This window comes from Taudactylus pleione, unplaced genomic scaffold (assembly GCF_031769625.1).
Source record: "Taudactylus pleione unplaced genomic scaffold, aTauple2 ptg001127l, whole genome shotgun sequence".
In the NCBI taxonomy this organism is placed as follows: Eukaryota; Metazoa; Chordata; class Amphibia; order Anura; family Myobatrachidae; genus Taudactylus; species Taudactylus pleione.
In genome coordinates, this window is record NW_028285528.1 from 480,787 (window position 1) to 503,760 (window position 22,974).

The following is a 22,974-nucleotide window of genomic DNA, read 5'->3' on the forward strand; positions in this document are numbered from 1 at the left end:
GTGTCCTATTTTACAGGTGGAGCGGACTGCGGTGTCCTATTATACAGTTAGAGCAGCCTGCAGTGTGTCCTACTATACAGGAGGAGCAGCCTGTGTTGCCCTACTATACTGAATGAGTGGCCTGTGGTGTCCTACTATATAGTGGGAGCAGCCTACGGTGTCCTACTAAACAGGGAGAGAAGCCTGTGGTGCTTATTATGGCCTGTATCACTTTACTATTCAGGGGGAACATCCTATGTTCTTCTTCTATACAGGGGGAGTGGCCTGAGGTGCCTTGTACAGGGGGAGCAGCCTGTGGCGTCCTATTATACAAGGGAGTGGCATGTTGAGCTCTAATAAACAGTGGTAGTGGCCTATGATGTCTTACTATACAGTAAGAGCAGCCTGTGGTACCCTTATATAAAGGGGGAGAAGCCTGTAGTGTCCTATATAAAGGGAGAGCAGCCTGCAGTGTTCAACACTATACAGGGGATGCGGCCTGTGGTGTCCTACTATACAGGGTTATCAGCATGTTGTGTCCTTATTTACAGTGGATTCTGTCTGTTGCATCCTACTATACAGGAGGAGCATCATGTGGTGTCCTGCTATACAGGGGAAGCAGTTTGTGTTATCCTACTATACAGGGGGAGTGGCCTGTTGTGTCCTACTATACAGGGAGAGCATCCTGTTGTGTCCTGTTATTTTTATTATACAGGGGGAGCAGCCTGTTGTGTCCAGTTACTGATATTATACAGGGGAAGCAGCCTCTTGTGTCCTGTTATAGCAGCAGCTGCAGAGTAGTAATAATAGTAATGAATGGTCAGGGAATAACACATAATAGGTATAACATGTATGTATATACCAGATGATACATAACAGGAGCTGGGGAAGGATGTGTGAGAAGGACACAGACAGGCCATGTAACAAAGGGCTGCACTCCCTGAGCTGAGACTGTCTGTCAGAGCGTCTTGTTATCCTGAGCAATAGAGACTCTCTCAGAGACAGCCACAGGCTGTGACAGTCCCCAGATCCTCAGAGTGTCACTGATTATCCCCCAGGACATGTCTCACCCCACCCTACGCTGCACACACACGGCCGGCAGGCTGGTCACACATGTAACATACATCTGAGGTGCGGTCATTTGTCATTTCATCATTTGTGCAGAGTGACTGATGGGATTCTGTATTGTGTAACCCTTTGTTTGTCCCCTGGGCTGCCAGCTGTCCTATCCCTGTGTTATTAACCTCTTCTGTTCCCTTCCCCCTCCCCTGTGTTACTGACACCTCTGTACAGCTATTACACCCCCTGTTGTGAGCTCTGTATTTCTACGTTACTTCCCCTCTCCCCATATCTGCACCCCTTCTGCTCTCCTGTGTACTCTCCCCTCACACCCCTGTTATCTGTATGACATCAGTATAGTCACAGATTCTCTCCGATTCTGGAATAAATGTAAAACAAAAGTAAAAAATCCCTAATTTATGTGTTTGTAAAAGATTCACGTGGAGCAAATTGCACCAAATATGTGTCTGGGAGGAATAAGACCCCCGGCCAGGAGAGGAGCAATGGTGTAACCTTATGCAGTACAGCGTTGTGTGACGGCCTCTGAGGAGCCTTATGGGGCTGGGTCACAGGAACCTCTGACAGACACTGACCAGTGCTCTATGGCTGGGGGAAAGGGGAGACTTACTGGTCACTCAGTGTTACATGTCTGACTGTGTTACATGTGTTCTCTGTGATATTTATTATATTTATTCCTAGATAGTCCAGCTGTGAGGAACCAGAGTCTTTATTACACATCACACGTTCTATATTCTCACTGATTCATTGAGGATGGACAAGGACGGGAGTCACAGGACTGAGAGGATCTTACATCTCACTCTGGAGATCATCTATCTGCTGACTGGGGAGGTGAGAGGGTCTGGGACTGTCACAGTGACATCACTTATATCTATAGTAATAATACAGGGACATGACTTGGGAGGTGAGGGGATCTGGGAGTGTCACAGTGACGTCACTTATATCTATAGTAATAATACAAGGACATGACGGGAGGTGAGGGGATCTGGGAGTGTCACAGTGACATCACTTATATCTAGTAATAATACAGGGACATGATTGGGGAGGTGAGGGGATCTGGGAGTGTCACAGTAACATCACTTATATCTATAGTAATAATACAGGGACATGACTTGGGAGGTGAGAGGGTCTGGGACTGTCACAGTGACATCACTTATATCTATAGTAATAATACAGGGACATGACCGGGAAGGTGAGGGGATCTGGGACTGTCACAGTGACATCAGTTATATCTATAGTAATAATATAGGGACATGACTAGGGAGATGAGGGGATCTGGGAGTGTCACAGTGACATAACTTCTATCTATAGTAATAATACAGGGACATAACTGGGGAGGTGAGAGGATCTGAGAGTGTCACAGTGACATCACTTATATCTATAGTAATAATACAGGGACATGACTGGGGAGGTGAGAGGATCTGGGAGTGTCACAGTGACATCACTTATATCTATAGTAATAATACAGGGACATGACTGGGGAGGTGAGGGGATCTGAGAGTGTCACAGTGACATAACTTATATCTATAGTAATAACCGAGCAGCAGGGAGCCGGTCTCAGATATAGTATTAGTCCCACAGTCCTGGCTGGAGTTTGGATTTAGTACATTGTTCACAGTATGAGGTTTTCACTGACACAAAGATGTCGGAGCTGCAGGATATACTATATACTCTTCTTTTTCCTGTATATAGGAGATTGTTACAGGACAAGTATTTGTAATATAGTTTTCTTGTATATTATGTAAAATGAACACCTGAATAAACAGTGTCATTTAAATGGAGTTTAACTGACCTTTCCATTGATGTTTCCCCAATACACAGGGTTGTACAGTAGTGAAGAAGACATCCGATGAGCATGAGACACCCAGCAGCCAACTCCATGTGTCAGGAGGACTGAGCAGGACCCAGAGTCCCATCACGGTGCCTCCACCTCACTCACTGATACATGAGAGACACAATGACCAGAAGATCCTGGAACTCGCCAACGAGATCATTCACCTGCTGACTGGAGAGGTGACTGCTGGGAATGGGACATTATACATTAACACCAGGGGATGTGTCTGGGTGATGACTGTAGAGGTGACTACTGGGAATGGGACATTATACAGTAACACCAGGGGATGTGTCTGGGTGATGACTGGAGAGGTGACTGCTGGGAATGGGACCTTATACAGTGTGTGGGTGATGACTGGAGAGGTGACTGCTGGGAATGGGACATTGTACGGTAACACCAGGGGATGTGTCTGGGTGATGACTGGAGAGGTGACTGCTGGGAATGGGACATTATACAGTAACACCAGGGGATGTGTCTGGGTGATGACTGGAGAGGTGACTGCTGGGAATGGGACATTATACAGTAACACCAGGGGATGTGCCTGGGTGATGACTGGAGTGGTGACTGCTGGGAATGGGACATTATACAGTAACACCAAGGGATGTGTCTGGGTGATGACTGGACAGGTGACTGCTGGGAATGGGACATTATACAGTAACACCAGGGGATGTGTCTGGGTGATGACTATATCATTGTGTGTCAGGTTCCTATAAGGTGTCAGGATGTCACTGTCTATGTCTCCATGCAGGAGGGGGAGTATATAGAGGAACACAGGGGTCTGTACAAGGACGTGATGATGGAGAATCACCGGCCCCTTACATCACTGGGTAAGAGGAGACTGTCATTTATTGTACAGGGGAGATTAGGTATAGGGGCTCCCTATATACACATCATCTGATAATCACATATAGACAATGTACTCAGTCACTGTGTGTCTCCTACAGATGGACCCAGTAACAGAAATACCCCAGAGAGATGTCCCTGTCCTCATTATTCACAGGATTATACAGAGGAGAACCACAGGACCCCACAGGAATATCAGGTAGATGGGATTTAGGGTCTCACCAATATACCAAAGTGACTGTCACTATATGATCTGTAGAGAAGCTGTGTGTGTCTTATGCACTGATATTATACTGTGTAATCTCAATTAATGCAATCAAACATTATTAAAAATAACATAAAAACAATTTTTGTTTAGGGTGCAGCTCAGGCTAATATTAAGGTAGAAAATATAGAGGGAGAAGAAGAGACGTATGTGACTGATATGAAGGCAGAAGATATAGAGTTAGAAGAAGAGACGTTTGTGACTGATATGAAGGCAGAAGATACAGAAGGAGAAAAAGAGACGTATTACACTGATAATAAGCCGTGGGGTGATCAGCAGTGTAAGGAGGATAAAATCCCTAAAGATATCAGTACAGGTGAGTAGTAATCACTTATTACAGAATAGTCACATTCTCCTTGTCAAGTCTCCTCTTACTCTCCTCTGTCAGTACAAACTAATGAAGTAAATGTATCTGCCCAGTGGGGGAGACGGGAGCCATCATCCCCTATGATTCTCCTGCTCTCCCCCTCACATCATGTCACTGTATGTTACCAGCCCAGAGATCTGACCAGTCTCCTCCCCACACTCTCTGGTGTATCTCAGATACTGAGATGGTGTTAACAGTAGAATGCAGCTAGTATGACCTGTGTGTGATATAATGTATAGACCATGCCTGCACTCTGTTACACATACTGAGATGGAGATCCAGAGAGTGTGAGGACACAGCAGTATACAGCTAGTATGACCTGTGTGTGATATAATTTATAGACCATGCCTGCACTCTGTTACACATACTGAGATGGAGATACGGAGAGTTTGAGGACACAGCAGGGTGCTGCTAGTATGACCTGTGTGTGATATAATGTATAGACCAGTGATTCCCAACCTCAGTCCTCGAGGCACACTAACGGTCCTGGTTTTAGTGATATCCATACTTAAGCACAGATGGTTACATCAAAATAATTGAGGTACTAATTAGGTCACCTGTGCTCAAGTATGGCTAGCCTTAAAACCTGGACTGTTAGTGTGCCTTGAGGACCGTGGTTGGGAATCCCTGGTATAGACCATGCCTGCACTTTGTTACGCATACTGAGATGGAGATCCGGAGAGTGTGAGGACATAGCAGGGTGCAGCTAGTATGACCTGTGTGTGATATAATGTTTAGACCATGCCTGCACGTCTTATAGTTACACAGTATGGAGATATTGGGGTGCAGCCGGGCACGTCTTCTTATAGTTACACGGTATGGAGATGTTGGGGTGCAGCCGGGCACGTCTTATTATAGTTACACAGTATGAGATGTTGGGTACAGCCGGGCACATCTTATTATAGTTACACAGTATGAGATGTAGGGGTACAGCCAGGCACGTCTTATTATAGTTACACAGTATGGAGATGTTGGGGTACAGCCGGGCACGTCTTATTATAGTTACACATTATGGAGATGTAAGGGTACAGCCGGGCACATCTTATTATAGTTACACAGTATGGAGATGTTGGGGTGCAGCCAGGCATGTCTTATAGTTACACAGTATGGAGATGTTGAGGTACAGCCAGGTACGTCTTATTATAGTTACACAGTATGGTATAGTTCTGCAGGGAGGCTAATTCCCATATAATTATTCTGTTCCCAGCAGATGGATACAGCAGCAGTAATAACTCGGGGAGACGTCTCATATTATCTCTAGATTGTGACCTAGACGATAATAACTTCTCACAGGACTCTCCAGGAGAAAACTCCATTACCCCCACTATGCATCCAGCATCTCACAGTGCAGATATGTCATCTGATCCCTCTAACCATGAGGAATGTTCCCCTGATAATCCCAGTAGTGTTACACACAGCTCAGATCACACAGGTGATAATCCATTGTCATGTTCTGAATGTGGGAAAGGATTTACCAAGCAGACCAGTCTTTCTATACATCAGAAGAGAGTTCACAAAGCTGATAGGCCTTATCTGTGTTCTGGGTGTGGGAAATGTTTTTCACGTAAATCATATCTTGTTACACATCAGAGATGTCACACAGGTGAGAAACCATTTCCATGTCGTGAGTGTGGGAAATGTTTTACATGGAAATCTAATCTTGTTACACATCAGAGAAGTCATACACGTGAAAAACTATTTCCATGTTCTGAATGTGGGAAATGTTTTATACTTAAATCAGATCTTGTTATACATCAGAGACGTCACACAGGTGAGAAACCATTTCCATGTTCTGAGTGTGGGAAATGTTTTACAAAGAAATCAAATCTTGTTAAACATCAGAGAACTCACTCAAGTGAGAAGCCATTTCCATGTTCTGAGTGTGGGAAATGTTTTACACAGAAATCAGATCTCGTTACACATCAGAGAAGTCACACAGGTGAGAAACCATTTCCATGTTCTCAATGTGGGAAATGTTATACACAGAAATCAAATCTTGTGAAACATCAGAGAACTCACACAGGTGAGAAACCATTTCCATGCTCTGAGTGTGGGAAATGTTATACACAGAAATCTGCTCTTTTTAGTCATCAGAGACGTCACACATGAGAAAAACAATGTTTATGAGCATCTAGATATATATAGAAATTGCAGCGGTATTAGCAGTATTTGGAAATTATCAGAACAAGCATAAATACAATGTTAGTCTAGATTGCTGTCCCTGCATAGTGAAGGATAAATTACATTTACATTATCACACTATGGGCCTGTTTCAGAAGCAATGCAGCTGCAGTCTCTTACAGATACAATATATGCTAATACCGAGGCACAGCCGCCATAACCACGCCCAATGCTGCCTTCTCATCGGTACCATTGTCGCACATCAAGCAGTCACACAGCATTTACATCAGGTCTGACCAGCTGCAAACATTGCAGCTGTCCTGACATGCAGAGAGGTCTCATGCTGCAGCTGCCATAGCGATTAATTAATTTATACACGCCCATGACATGACGATCACACGGATAGACACGCCTGCAGTTTTCTGTCCATCCCCGTTACCTCCCCCCAAATGCTATCACCCTGCCATTCACTATGTGATGTATTCCTCTGTGCGTCCGTAATAGCAATGTGATCGCTGTGTATGCGCAGTGTGACTTATACGCAGGTGTGATTGCAAACATTCGCTCTATCGGCGTAACTATTATCATTGTGTCCTCTGCTGAATCAGCCCCTATATACTAATATATTATACTTTATTATATATTCACACAGATGTCGCCAACATAGGGCTCCCAACAGGTTCCTCATGTAATGGCTTTCAGTTTCCTTATTCTATCAGATCAGAGGTTCCCAAACTCCGCTATTACAGGCCGGGTATTAAGGATATCCATGCTTGAGCACAGGTCACTTAGTGCCTCAGTCAGTTTTATTAACCATTTGGACTCAAGCATGGATATCCTTATACCCTGGCCTGTAATGGCGGAGTTTGGGAAGCTCTGTATTAGATTAGTATTATGTTATTGGCCTATTTGTGCAATAACAAGACCACGTAATGTCTTATGGGGACATAACTAATCTGTCACAATGGCCATTTACAGATTGTCCTCAGTATGTCCTGCACTGTCACCTCCCACAGTGGTGACACCACCAGTAATGTGCAGGGTCAGGAGATGGAGATTATTTGGTAGTGAGGAAATCGCAGAAAGGACAATACAAGCTTTGTTATAATATGAAGCAAAAAAGAGACGTAGAGTATATGATATTGTGCACTATAAGGATTGTTATTCCGTTTATTCTTCTGTCAATAAGTATTAAAATATATCCATCTTTATTTATTATATCATTAAAAATAATGTGTTCAAGAAAAAAGGAAAGGCGAAATATTGGTTATAATTATAGATCGTGCTTGTAGTTAGAATGTGAAATAATAAGAAAGAAATAGATTAAAATTCCCTTTCACTGATAGTCATAGATAGTCATATATAGTATAATAATCTACCGATCTTACTATCAACGTATAAGATCAACATGGTTACTAAATAATATACGGTATATAGCTGTTTTAATTATCTCAGTGATTAAACTTATATGTCACTGGTAGCATGGTGTATTATACAGCTAATTATGTAATATGATATTGTAGCTGGCGTATACATAAATATAATAGGTCCTTTGCAGTTTATAGTGAGAGCACGATTTAAGGTGGTTTTGGATAAAGAGATCTGTCACACTGCAGATATATTATCAGAATCTATCACGTTGCTGCAACTCAGTGTCGGCAGTCTCCCCAGTATCTATTAGTGGACAATATGTTACTTTCTTTAGTACTCTCCACAGGATCTATTTATATATCTACGAGGTTCAGACCTCTCTTATGATCCCGGCTCAACTGCGCAGAATGTTGTCATTATTTTCGCTCTATGCCCAATCCCATATACCGTCTCTTCTAAATCAGATTATTATAAAAATAGACCAAAGTATACTGTCAAATTACAACATAGTAAATGGTGACTAATCGGGAAACGCCAATGCGTGTTTTGCCAGAAGGCTGCTTTCTCAAGGCAGTGTTTATGCTAAAATGATGTTCTTTCCACTTCCAGATTATGGCCCCAACAGTGCTCACTGGAACATTCAGAAGTTTAGAAATCCTTCTGTAACCAATGCCAGCATTATGTTAATAATAAGGTTGCGAAGGTCTTGAGAGTGCTTTGCTGTTACCCATCATGAGATGTTTCTTGTGTGACACCTTCGTAATGACACACCTTTTTATAGGTGGTCAGTTGGGACTGAACCAGCTTATATTCATTTGCACTGACAAGAGGCCGGATTGCTTTCTAATTACTGATAGATTTCAGCTGGTGTCTTGGCTTTCCATGCCTTTTTGCACCTTCCTTTGTTCATGTGTTCAATACTTTTTCCCTGTGTCATTTCACATTATTATACATAACTTAATTTATGGACATCTATGGTTGGATTTCTTGCATGTGTGGGTTGCATGGGTTGTTGCTGACATTTGGTGAACATTTCATTACAATAGCCCCATTACACATATATTTACTGAGAAAAATGTTGATGTGTTCAATACTTACCGCTGTATATATATATTGGGGTTGCACCAACTCTTCGTATTCCCAGGTTCTTGTTATGCAGTTTTTTATTGTTCTGTTTTTTAGTATCTTTATACCGTGACTGTCTTAGTATCCATTTCTCATACCCAAACAAGAAAGGTTTTGTCTTACACGTGTGCCCCTCTTTCCTGTCTCCTGTCACTGTGACACCGTTCTGGTGTTGGGGATTTGCTCTCTGATGGGCACCTGCATGGATACACTGGCCTGTCCTGTTATTACCTCCTATTATATATATCAGCATTGTGTTAGTACATATGTATTAGATAATCTGTCATCTCTATTGTATGTGTGTCATGGAGGGAATGACAGCATTGTGCGAGTATCATATCCTGCAGCTTATAATACATGAGTAATACAGAAATAACATATTGTACACAAGCCATGAATAATAACAGGAATTGCTCTGTATGAATAACTGGACGTTACAGGACTATTATGTGCAGGATGTTACTCTCATCTTTAATATAAGGACCATATTATACCAAAGAGAGAAACCCAGGACAGCTATTCCTCATGGATGGCTCCTAATATGTACAGACCCCACCTGATGGAAAATGCCAGGATGCTGCACATCTCTGAGCGTTGGATGTATGATCTGTTATCTATATACAGGTGCACAGCACAGCGTCACTGCTCCAGTATGCCAGGAGCCTCACATCATTACTCTGTTCTGTTACCTAGCTGTATCCATGTCAGTCTTGTCTGATCAATTATGTAATGGAGTTGTATGTGCTGAATTACTCTGTGCTGCTGTTACCATTCTAATTTTAGTTTCAGATTACCAGCTCCAACCACCTTATCTGCTGCTTGTGTGTCTGCCCCCAGGTTTGCAGGATACAGCAGCTGCTCATTTTATAATCTGCTTTTGTTTCACTATTCTAGCAGCAAAACATTCACACAATATTATAGTAAACTAAAGCATTAAATATTCAATAAATAACATTCCAAGTGTTACTACAGGAGGAAACTATATTCTTGTAAACTTGCAATAAAATTACTCTGATGTAGAAAATTCTGTCACTGCTGTGTTTAGTGATAACTTGGGTATAAAGGAAAAGGCGAGGTGTGGGGGGGAATGAAGGAGAGGGTGATATATAATATAACGGGTATAAAGGAAAGGGTGTGGGGGGAATGAGGGAGACACCTGTAACCATTATTATATTGGGATGTAGTCGGCAGCTCGGCGGTAGGATGCTGGCAGTCAGAATCCCGGCACCGGAATCACCGCTGACATCCTGATGGTAAGTATTAGGTTAGGCACTAGGAGGAGGCTTTTGCTGCGGGGGGAGGGGAGGATTAGGCTACTTACCTCCAGGCATCAGGATTCTGAGCACCAGCATCCAAACCGCCAGTATCCCGTCCCCAAGCTATTATATTACTACCAGGGTTCCCATGTAGTGTCTAGTATAGTAATACCAGGGTTCCCGTGTAGTGTATAGTATAGTAATACCGGGGTTCCCGTGTAGTGTATAGTAATACCGGGGTTCCCATGTAGTGTATAGTATAGTAATACCGGGGTTCCCGTGTAGTGCATAGTATAGTAATACCGGGGTTCCCGTGTAGTGCATAGTATAGTAATACCGGGGTTCCCGTGTAGTGCATAGTATAGTAATACCGGGGTTCCCGTGTAGTGCATAGTATAGTAATACCGGGGTTCCCGTGTAGTGCATAGTATAGTAATACCGGGGTTCCCGTGTAGTGTATAGTATAGTAATACCGGGGTTCCCGTGTAGTGTATAGTATAGTAATACCGGGGTTCCCGTGTAGTGTATAGTATAGTAATACCAGGGTTCCCGTGTAGTGTAGTATAGTAATACCGGGGTTCCCGTGTAGGGTATAGTATAGTAATACCGGGGTTCCCATGTAGTGTATGGTATAGTATAGTAATACCAGGGTTCCCGTGTAGTGTATAGTAATACCAGGGTTCCCGTGTTGTGTATAGTATAGTAATACCGGGGCTCCCGTGTAGTGTATAGTAATACCAGGGTTCCCGTGTAGTGTATAGTATAGTAATACCAGGGTTCCCATGTAGTGTATAGTATATGGTATTGATCAGCAATGAAGAAATGTATAACATGGGAGAATCAACCACACGTGATCCATAACAGCCCATATGTGGGATCATGTAATGGGTACAAGGACCTGTGTATGAGCCTATCTGATGGGTCACAGCGTCTCCCTATGTCAGTAATGTGTCTGCTCTATGTCAGTCATACAGATATAATAGGACAGTTCCCCCTTATACATGGACTAATGTACCTGCCCCTCTGCACATCCCCAGCTTTGGTCTGAGGACTGGAGGAGGATGCTGGGAATTGTCACTGGAACCATCTCTGGCAAATCAAATCCACATTTTCTCTGATGACAACTTAGATACTATTACTGATGTCTGTATTACAGTAAGAATTGGACATGAAGAAAACATTGATAGAGCCGATGTATATAGCTTTGGTCACAAAACATTTAGTTTTAAACTTTGGTTATGAGATATCAGAGTATTCTGATATCTCTGCACAGGCCTCCTCATGGTTATAGCAGGACTGGCTGAGCTGACCCACCGCCTCCTAATAATGGTAGGCTGGCTGTTACTGTGCTTCATGCTCAGCAGTGATCACACACTGCTCTACTACCTGTGACACCCATGTGACTGCCCTGACGGACTCTGAGCTTATCCAATCAGCAGTGATCACACACTGCTCTGCCACCTGTGACCCCATGTGACTGTCCTGACTGACTCTGAGCTTAGCCAATCAGCAGTGCTCTCCATCATTGCCAGGCAGAGCTGCTCTGTAGTGACTGTGATACTGAGTGTTACTGTGACATCATAGACACCTGGCTGCCGCCCAAGCTGTGTATCTGGTGGAAGAGTCTCTGGAGTAAGTGGGTGATAGTCAGGCCGGGGGAGTCAGTCACAGTGAGCCAACATCAGAACTAATATGTCGATGGTGAGGAAACATTGGAACCTGAGCCTTGTTGGGTAAACCATTGAACATTGGAACCAAGCCATCGATGGTGTGATCTGGCCACATATATAATGCTGTCATGAGAATGATGACATTAGCCATGCTGATAGTCATCATGTAGATCTGTATAATGTCACCATATTATCCCTGGTGGCCCAGCAGCTACTTACCTGCTCCTGATGGCTGCAGCGGCTTCTGTGTCCTGGTGGTTATGTGACTTCACACCTGTGATCCTCCAGCATTCTGGTAAGTGTCCTGCTAATCCTCCATATAGTGCCTAACCAACCCCCCCACAGCCTAACCCTATCCCCCTCACAGCTTAACACTATCCCCCACATCCTAACACTACCCCCTCACAGTATAACCTTATTCCCCACAGATTAACCCTACCCCCCACAGAGTTACACTACCCCCACATTCTAACCTTATTCCCTACATCGTAAACCTAATGCCCACAGATTTACCCCCACAGTCTAAGCCTTGTGCCCACAGCCTACCCCAATCCCCTCACAACTTAACCCTAAGCCCCCTCCATAGCCTAACCTCACACAGATTTACCCTAACCCCAAAGCCTAATCCTTGCACCCGCAGCCTAATGCTATCCTCCCCACAGCTTAAATCTAACTCCCCCAAAGTCTAAGTCTCGCACCCACAGCCTAACCTTAGTTATTACAGTGTCCTGTATAGACAATGAAATAAATTCTTGACATTGTCCTCAGTAAAGTATGAATAACAGTAATATTGCCCAATACTTTTATTCTACGCAATCCCAATACCAAATTCTTACCCCAATAGTGCAAACGTTATTCATAGCAAATGTAAAAAGAATTAAAGATATTATATCTTCAATGTCTAAATATACTAATATACTGCTGTTACACACAAATATTCATTACCCATTATCATTAAGCACAGAAAGTATATATGTGTGTGTAACCGTGTGTGTGCATGTATGTGCTGTAATAGGATCGGGGTAGGAGGTCCCTCTACTTCAGTAGATGGACACCACCAAACACACACCTGCCAGGAAACAACACACCAGTCCAGGGTTTTCATGCAAGTTAGCCGCAGCTAGTTTTTATTGTGTAGTATAAAAATGTAAAACAAAAATAAATGAGCACTAACTAGACAATAAATTCCTTCTTTCAAAGTGGTAGGGCCTACTGCCTTAACCAACAGGCATATGCACAGTACTTACATGTGTTACATCACAGTGTCTCTGAATAAGCCTGCTGCCTGCTCTCCCAGGTATCAGACACTGAGCCAAACCCTGACGCAGCCATTTATCAGCCTCTCACAGCTGCAGTCACTAATTAGTCTGCTCTCAGGCTGAAGGCCTCAACACCTGAACCGGCCTTGTGGATGGAGCCCTCTCTTCTCACATCCACACCCCCAGGACCCATTATCCGGCTTTTACTTAAAGCCCAAACTCTAATCAAGCAGACACAGACATATCCTGGGGGTTTAATACACATAGGTCAGAAACCTTGGACACACATATATACCATTTATCACTTTACCAGTGCTTCTATCACAGTATATACACTCTTTAATGATATGTAACAATGTACATTGTAATCAAACATTTGGTATATTAGTTCACTGTAACTTGCAGGAAACGAGTATAAGAAATCTGGGGTTCCTGCTATTTATACTTTATTACAGATTATATACAATGCAGACAGCTCCCCTCCCCCACCCTTATCTGCAACTGACTGACCCCCTCTCCTCTTCATCAGGGGCAGGCAGCTGCCTCCTATCACTCAGGCACAGCGGAATCCACATCTTGCTGGTGCTGCTGTGACTGTGAGGCTCCTCATCGCTCTTGTCCAGCAGCACAATGTGACTGAGCACACACACAAAGCTCATGTGCAGTGACATCACCATGTGCAGTGACATCACCATGTGAGTTAGCAGCTGAATGCCCAGTGATTGAGGAGGGGAGGTGGAGCTTGGGAGCTACTAAGCAGACTCTTTCCTCCCGGGCCAGGATGTGTATGTAAATCCTTTCCTGACCGGGCGGATGGTAATTAGATTTATTTACAGGAAATTGGGTGATCCGGCTAGTGGGTGGCTCAGTGCACACCGGGACCACCCCTTAGTCTCACCTATGATGCTATAATAGCTATTATCCCATGCTTTAATCAGTGTAATAGGGACAGATGTGATTGTATAGATACAATGGGTTTATTATCATGGGAATAAATGGGATTATTAGTGGGGGGTGATTCCCACTTCTTACAATGAGCCTCAGGAAATGGGTACCATGAGGTTAAACGTTTTTGAGGTTGATACCTCTTACCAGGCAATTGCCACACATCAGCCATGTGATCCACCAGCTGATCTGACAGAGGGAATACTAATTACACCTCTATCTGTAAACAGAGGGTGTTTGGATTTAGGGGCTGGTTCGTCATCCTCTATAACCAATGCGGATCTGACCACACCAAGGCAGGGATATTAATCCCTGACTCAGGCTTTGCTTCCTGCCGAGGGGAGTTGGGGTTAGAGGCATCAGCCACCTCTCTGTCATCAGATGACATCTCAGATTCTGACAGCTGTGTGGCTTGAGATGACAATACAGGACGCTTAGCTGGTCGTCCAGGTTTCTCACTCTGTAACATGGTCTGAATGGCTGTAGAGGTCGTAGCCAGACTCCACTGAGGTAGAGAATGCATCCACCCATGGTGGAGGTCCACCCTGTAGTAATCCTACTCTGGGAATGACCACCTGCTGTGGTACAGGAGGGGTCTGCATAATCAGTGGTAGTCCCTGTGAGGGAGGGATGGGCTGCTGTGGTACCCATATAGGAGGAAACACCTCATACATAACCCATCCCGAACCACAACCTCCTCACTGAAAACCGCAGTACATAATCTGCACGATTGCAGCATAGGTACAGTAATGTGTTCATTACCGTTGTCAGACATGTCTGCAGGGTAAATGATGCACAATAGCGCACTGGGTACAAAGCGACCACGAGTATGTATAGATACTAACATGGAGCAATATACTGGTCCTGTCTTACACTTGAGTAAGCTGCAGGAACCTGTTGCCAAAATATGGCACAGTGCAGCACACAACAGTATGTGACATTGAGTTTTATATATATATATACAGTCAGGTCCATAAATATTGGGACATTGACAGAATTTTCATATTTTGTCCTCTATTTACCAACACAATGGCTTTGAAATTAAACAAACAAGATGTGATTTAACTGCAGACTTTCAGATTTTATTTGAGGGTAATTACATCCAAATCAGGTGACCGATGTAGGAATTACAACGGTTTCTATATGTGCCTCACACTTTTTAAGGAGCCAAAAGTAATGGGACAAACTAAACAATCCTAAATCTAACTTTCACTTTTTAATACTTTGTTGCAAATCCTTTGCAGGCAATTATAGCCTGAAGTCTGGATGCATAGACATCACCAGACGCTGGGTTTCATCCCTGGTGATGCTCTGCCAGGCCTCTACTGCAAATGTCTTCAGTTCCTGCTTGTTCTTGGGGCATTTTCCCTTCAGTTTTGTCTTCATCAAGTGAAATGCATGCTCAATAAGATTCAGGTCAGGGGATTGACTTGGCCATTGCATAACATTCCACTTTTTAGCCTTAAAAAACTCTTTGGTTGCTTTTGCAGTATGCTTCGGTCATTGTCCATCTGCACTGTGAAGCGCTGTCCAATGAGTTCTGAAGCATTTGACTGAATATAAGCATATAATATTGCCCGAAACACTTCAGAATTCATTCTGCTGCTTTTGTCAGCAGTCACATCATCAATAAATACAAGGGAACCAGTTCCATTGGCACCCATACATGCCCACGCCATGACACTACCACCACCATGCTTCACTGATGAGGTGGTATGTGTTGGATCATGAGCAGTTCCTTTCCTTCTCTTCCCATCACTCTGGTACAAGTTGATCTTTGTCTCATCTGTCAATAGGATGTTGTTAAAGAACTGTAATGGATTTTTTAGATGTTGTTTGGCAAACTCTAATCTGGTCTTCCTGTTTTTGTGGCTCACCAATGGTTTGCATCTTGTGGTGAACCCTCTATATTTACTCTTGTGACGTCTTCTCTTGATTGTTGACTTTGACACATATACACCTACCTCCTGGAGAGTGTTCTTGATTTGGCCAACTGTTGTGAAGGGGTTTTTCTTCACCAGGGAAATAATTCTTTTGTCATCCACCACAGTTGTTTTCCGTGGTCTTCCGGGTCTTTTGGTGTTGCTGAGCTCTCCGATGCGTTCTTTCTTTTTAAGAATGTTCCAAATAGTTGATTTGGCCACACCTAATGTTTTTGCAATCTCTCTGATCGGTTTGTTTTCATTTTTCAGCCTAATGATGGCTTGCTTCACTGATAGTGCCAGCTCTTTGGATCTCATATTGAGAGTTGACATCAACTGATTCCAAATGCAAATGTCACACCTAGAATCAACTCCAGACCTTTTACCTGCTTAATTGATAATGAAATAATGAGGGAATAGGCCACACCTGTCCATAAAATAGCTTTTGAGTTGATAGTCCCATTACTTTTGGCCCCTTAAAAAGTGGGAAGCACCTATTGAAACTGTTGTAATTCCTACACCGTTCACCCGATTTTGATGTAATTACCCTCAAATTAAATCTGAAAGTCTGCAGTTAAAGCACATCTTGTTTGTTTCATTTCAAAACTATTGTGGTGGTGAATAGAGGCCAAAATCTGAAAATTCTGTCAATGTCCCAATATTTATGGACCTGACTGTATATGTGTGTGTGTGTGTGTGTATATATGTATATGTGTCTGTATATATATCTATATTTACCTTTGTGTATACAAGTATGTGTTTGTGGTTTTTACATGAAATGTGGAGACACAAGTTCATATTATTGTGACTTGAAATAGTATTTGTATGTATATATATATATATATATATATAATATATACACACAATGACCTGTTATAAGTATATGTACCCTTCAGAAACAATAATATATTTAGTTACTCATGTATTGTTTTTTAATAAAATATGTGTATGTTTGCTGGTATTTTCTGTGTACAAAATAAAATATATGATTGTAAAAACTGTGTAAATTATATTTATTTCATTATTTTCTTTTTTCCTCCAAAATTTGGGGGAATACATATCTATTTAAAAATATATATATTTTTTGGAACAAAATCTGGCAGCAGTTATAAATGTTAATGGAACATCCGTATGTGTGCTAGCTGAAAAGTGGGGGGGGATGATTAGTGCTAGGGGGGTGAGAAGAGGTGGTGCTGAGGTGAGTTAGGGGGTTTTATGGAGGGGACATTACTGTGCGCATGCAAGTTTTTTGGTAAAAGGTTTGTGATGGGGAACACTAATGTATGATGGGCAGAGTTACTGGTAATTGGGTGCTGCAGGGGGATGAGCAGATAGACTTTACCTGAGGGGTGAGAAGGGGGGACATTGCTGTAGGCTCCAAGCTATATATATATATATATATATATATACATACAATGTACATACCTGGGCATGTTGTACTATTGACCAGTGGAATGCAAGGCATCTATATGGCTATATATATATATATATATATATATATATACACACACACACAATGCCCACATAGGTACCCCGCATTCCACTGGTCAATAGTACAACATGCCTAGGTATGTACATGAATGTATGTATGTATATATATATATATATATATAACACAAAAACACACAATGTACATACCTTGCCATGTTATACTATTGACCAGTGGAATGCGGGGTACCTATGTGGGCATTGTGTGTGTGTAAATATATACATACATATACACACACACACACACTACCGTTCAAAAGTTTGAGGTCACCCCAGACAATTTCATGGTTTATATGAAAACTGACTTTTATTTATCAAATGAGTTGCAAAATTAATAGAACATATAGTCAAGCCATTGGCAAGGTTAGAAATAATGATTTTTATTTGAAATAAATAATTTTGTCCTTCAAACTTTGCTTTTGTCAAAGAATGCTCCTTTTGCAGCAATTACAGCATTGCAGACCTTTGGCATTCTAGCTGTTAATTTGTTGAGGTAATCTGAAGAAATATCACTGCACGCTTCCTGAAGCACCTCCCACAAGTTGGATTGGCTTGATGGGCACTTCTTGCGTACCATACGGTCAAGCTGCTCCCACAACAGCTCAATGGGGTTGAGATCTGGTGACTGTGCTGGCCACTCCATTACAGACAGGCTACCAGCTGCCTGCTTCTTCCCTAAATAGTTCTTGCATAATTTGTAGGTATGCTTTGGGTCATTGTCCTGTTGGAGGAGGAAATTGGCTCAAATCAAGCGCTGTCCACAGGGTATGGCATGGCATTGCAAAATGGAGTGATAGCCTTCCTTATTCACAATCCCTTTTACCTTGTACAAATCTCCCACTTTACCAGCACCAAAGCAGCCCCAGACCATCACATTATCTCCACCATGCTTGACAGATGGCGTTAGGCACTCTTCCAGCATCTTTTCACTTGTTCTGCGTCTCACAAATGTTCTTCTGTGTGATCCAAACACCTCAAACTTTGATTCATCTGTCCATAACACTTTTTTCCAATCTTCCTCTGTCCAATGTCTGTTGGCCAGTCTTAGATATGGCTTTTTCTTTGCAACTCTGCCTAGAAGTTGCCTCTTCACTGTAGATGTTGACACTGGCGTTTTGCGGGTACCATTTAATGAAGCTGCCAGTTGAGGACTTGTGAGGCATCTATTTCTCAAACTAGAGACTCTAATGTACTTGTCTTCTTGCACAGTTGTGCACAGGGCCTTCCATTTCTCTTTCTACTCTGGTTAGAGCCTGTTTGTGCTGTTCTCTGAAGGGAGTAGTACACACCATTGTAGGAAATGTTCAGTTTCTTGGCAATTTCTCGCATGGAATAGCCTTCATTTCTAAGAACAAGAATAGACTGTCGAGTTTCACATGACAGTTCTCTTTTTCTGGCCATTTGGAGAGTATAATCGAACCCACAAATGTGATGCCTCAGATACTCAACTAGCTCAAAGGAAGGCCAGTTTTATAACTTCTCTAACGAGCAAACTCGTTTTCAGCTGTGCTAACAAAATTGCACAAGGGTTTTCTAATCATCCGTCTTCTAACGCGCTTAGCAAACACAATGTACCATTAGAACACTGGAGTGATGGTTGCTGGAAATGGGCCTCTATACACCTATGTAGATATTCCTTTAAAAACCAGACATTTGCAGCTAGTATAGTCATTTACCACATTAACAATGTATACAGTGTATTTATGATTTATTTAATGTTATTTTTGAAAGAAAAGCACTGTTTTTTTCAATTAAGATAAGGACATTTGTAAGTGACCCCAAACTTTTGAACGGTAGTGTATATATATTGAAAGATAGAAGGGTGGAGAGTGAGCGCCTCCTAGTGCAATATTATTACATTTTGGCAACCTTCACCAAATATGATCCCACTCTGTGTGAGTGGGGGTGTACCTCATTAGGTGGAATACACCACTTATATGTCAGCATAAGCAACCAAGGGAGTCCTTAAAGCAATGGTTCCTGGACACAACTCAATGTCTCACTTCATCAAAACATGATGTACATGTATAGAAGGGAAAAAAGAACCATAGTGTAATACTACACAAGTTTATTACACAAAAAAAAACTATTTAAATGCCTGTACTAAAAAAAAGTCAACAAGGCTTATCTGTCGATATGTATCGTCACACATATCACTGGGAGGATCTCATCTGTCAGATCATTCACCACCTCAATGCGTTTCGTCCATATATAATCTTGGGGACTTCATCAGGAGGATAAGTAGTGCCAGTATTAGTGGTCTATAAATACCCTAATTAGTGGGTGTGTGTACCGCCAAAGGCGGCTCTGTGGTTTGTGTTCCACCGACCAGGAAGTCACCTGGAAGTGAGTTCCACCTACCGGAAATGCACACTCAGCTCCCGTGTATCTTCTCACTCCTGCTACTTTAGGAGTTCACCCTGGCGTTTCCCCTACTTGAGGAGTGAACCAGCGCTCTGGAGCAGCTGACACGGTCACAGTGCCTTCAGCTCCAGGCACCATGTCACATCCCAACAGTGCTAATATTAGGTAGTAGATGGTAGGTAATGGAGTATTAAAAAGACCACAATAGTTTAAATTGCATGAGTAGATCAATCCCATAAATAATTTACAGATATTTCAATGACCACACTTAAAAAAGCCTTTTCATTGGTTCTCCCATATACTCATATTTTTGGGAGTCTTCATTTTTAATTGGCTAGGTGCCAGTATGCTTTTTAAGTTTTTAGCCTTTTTGAAACCACATTGGGTTTGTCTGGTAGGATGGTATTTAGAATCCCATCAATTTTCAAAATACCCCAGTGTTTCATCAGAATATTGCGTATCTTCTTTTCATCTCTATTAAATGGGGTGATGAATAGGACTTCTTTGTCTTTATCACACTTCTCTTTATATCTTAAGAGACCTGACCTGTTGGTATTTCTAGTTGGGTAATGGAATCCCTAAGGAGGTCCTTAGGGTAGCCCCTTACCCTAAATCTACTTGAGTATTCCTCAAGTTGTTACTCACATTTATCCTATATGCTACAATTTCGCTTCACTCTGCAAAATTGTGAGAATGGTATGTTGGTTTTCCATTTTAAAGCATGGCCACTATCAAAGTGCACATAAGAGTTGGTATCTACTGACTTTTCGTGTGGACTCCAGTCTCAGTATTCATCAATATCATGTCCAGATATTCAATTTGGTGATCATCAAACTTGTTTGTGAAAGATAAATTATAGTTATTGCCCCCAATAAATTCCATAAACTCTTCAAATTTCAATCTAGTACCTTTCCATACAATTAAAATGTAATCGATGTATTGTTGATATAAAACAATATTATCTCTAAAAGTGGTAGTACCATATATAAAAACATTTACCCAGCTGCCCATATATAAGTTGGCAAAGCTGGGTGCAAATATAGTCCCCATCGCAGTTCCACAGACTTGTAAATAAAAAGTTTAAAATTTTTAAATAATTATGTTTCAATATAAAATCTATGAGAGTACAAATAAAATCTTTATGATATTCACTTAGTTCCAATTCACAAGAAACTCTTTGCATGATTCAATACCTCTCATATGGTCAATCAATGTATATAATGATTGGACATCAATCGTCACCCAGTGATAATCATCCTCCCAGGCAAAATTTTCCAATAGTAATATGGTCATGGTATCTTTGGTGTAAGACTTTAACCTATAAACATATTTACTTAAAAAAATCTCAATGTATTCTGAGATACGTGCCGTAGAGAGTCAATGCCCGCCACTATCGGTCTTCCTGGGGGATTTATTAAACATTTATGAATTTAGGGAGAAAATAGAATATGGTTATCGCTGGGTTATTTTTTACCAGGTATTGAAATTCATCTTTATTTATGAGCTCTTGTCTTAGTGCATCCACTAGAATCACTCTTAGTTCTTCCACAAAATTAGATGTAGGATCCCATCAAGTTTAATATATGAGGAGACGTCATGTAACAATCTATGGCCCTCAATCTCATAATCCTTTCTATTCATTAGTACCAGGCCTCCGCCTTTATCTGCCTGTTTCAATATTAACCCCTCATTACTTCTTAGCTTTTTTTAGAGCATTTTTCTCACAATTAGTCAAATTATTTTTAATTTTTGCACCATGAAGGGTATTGTCTACCTCACATAAATATTTTTTCACTGATTGGTAGAACATTTCAATTTGACTACTTCTTGATTCTAAAGGATAATATTTTGAGGGCAACTTAAGGCCAGGCTTAGAAAGGGTGTCCGTATTAATCTCTACTAATGTCTCTTTTTTGTAAAGTGTCTCTTTAACGTGAGCTTTCTAATAAAGTTATTTAGGTCAATAAACAATTGGAAGTTATTAGACTGCAGTCAGGGCGAAAGAGGCCTTTATTAAATAATGAAAGCTCAGATTTAGTGAGCTCGTGTGATGAGAGGTTAAATATATACACACATATACGTATAATATCATTGATTTTTGGGTTGTTGTTTTTTTGTGAGGTTTTGCATGTGTTTCATGAACATCCAACACATGAAGGACCAAAACACAATGATCATCAGATCGTTGTCATCGCTCTGTGTCTGAGCATTAACCTTACCTTTGATGACAGTACCAACCCCTGGCCAACGCAATAACAGCTGTTACCTGGTTGGTTCTTATACATTTCAGTAGTAAAAACAAAGGATATTTTTGTGCAAATACAGTGGTTAACACAAGCACTGTAACTGCAAGTCCTATGGTTCTACACAAGCACTGTAACTGCAAGTCCTATGGTTCTACACAACCACTGTAACTGCAAGTCCTATGGTTCTACACAACCACTGTAACTGCAAGTCCTATGGTTCTACACAAGCACTGTAACTGCAAGTCCTATGGTTCTACACAAGCACTGTAACTGCAAGTCCTATGGTTCTACACAAGCACTGTAACTGCAAGTCCTATGGTTCTACACAAGCACTGTAACTGCAAGTCCTATGGTTCTACACAACCACTGTAACTGCAAGTCCTATGGTTCTACACAAGCACTGTAACTGCAAGTCCTATGGTTCTACACAAGCACTGTAACTGCAAGTCCTATGGTTCTACACAACCACTGTAACTGCAAGTCCTATGGTTCTACACAAGCACTGTAACTGCAAGTCCTATGGTTCTACACAAGCACTGTAACTGCAAGTCCTATGGTTCTACACAACCACTGTAACTGCAAGTCCTATGGTTCTACACAAGCACTGTAACTGCAAGTCCTATGGTTCTACACAAGCACTGTAACTGTAAGTCCTATGGTTCTACACAAGCACTGTAACTGCAAGTCCTATGGTTCTACACAACCACTGTAACTGCAAGTCCTATGGTTCTACACAACCTTGAATATTTTTAATCTGACTTAAAAATATTCCAAAAAATATCTATAATTAATAAATGCAGTAGCACGGCAATTATTACAAAATGTTAGAAAGACCTGCACTA

General features: G+C 41.8%; 1 protein-coding gene across 1 annotated transcript in view; it reads left to right on the top strand.

Moving 5' to 3' along the window:
• Window positions 1-9,975, top strand: part of LOC148453577 (uncharacterized) — a 63,957-nt gene extending 53,982 nt beyond the window's left edge. The window contains 1 exon segment of the mRNA XM_088461962.1: window positions 5,746-9,975. Within this exon segment, the coding sequence (XP_088318088.1) occupies window positions 5,746-6,474 (729 nt within the window). The 3' untranslated portion in view covers window positions 6,475-9,975.
• Window positions 9,976-22,974: the final 12,999 nt, after the last annotated feature.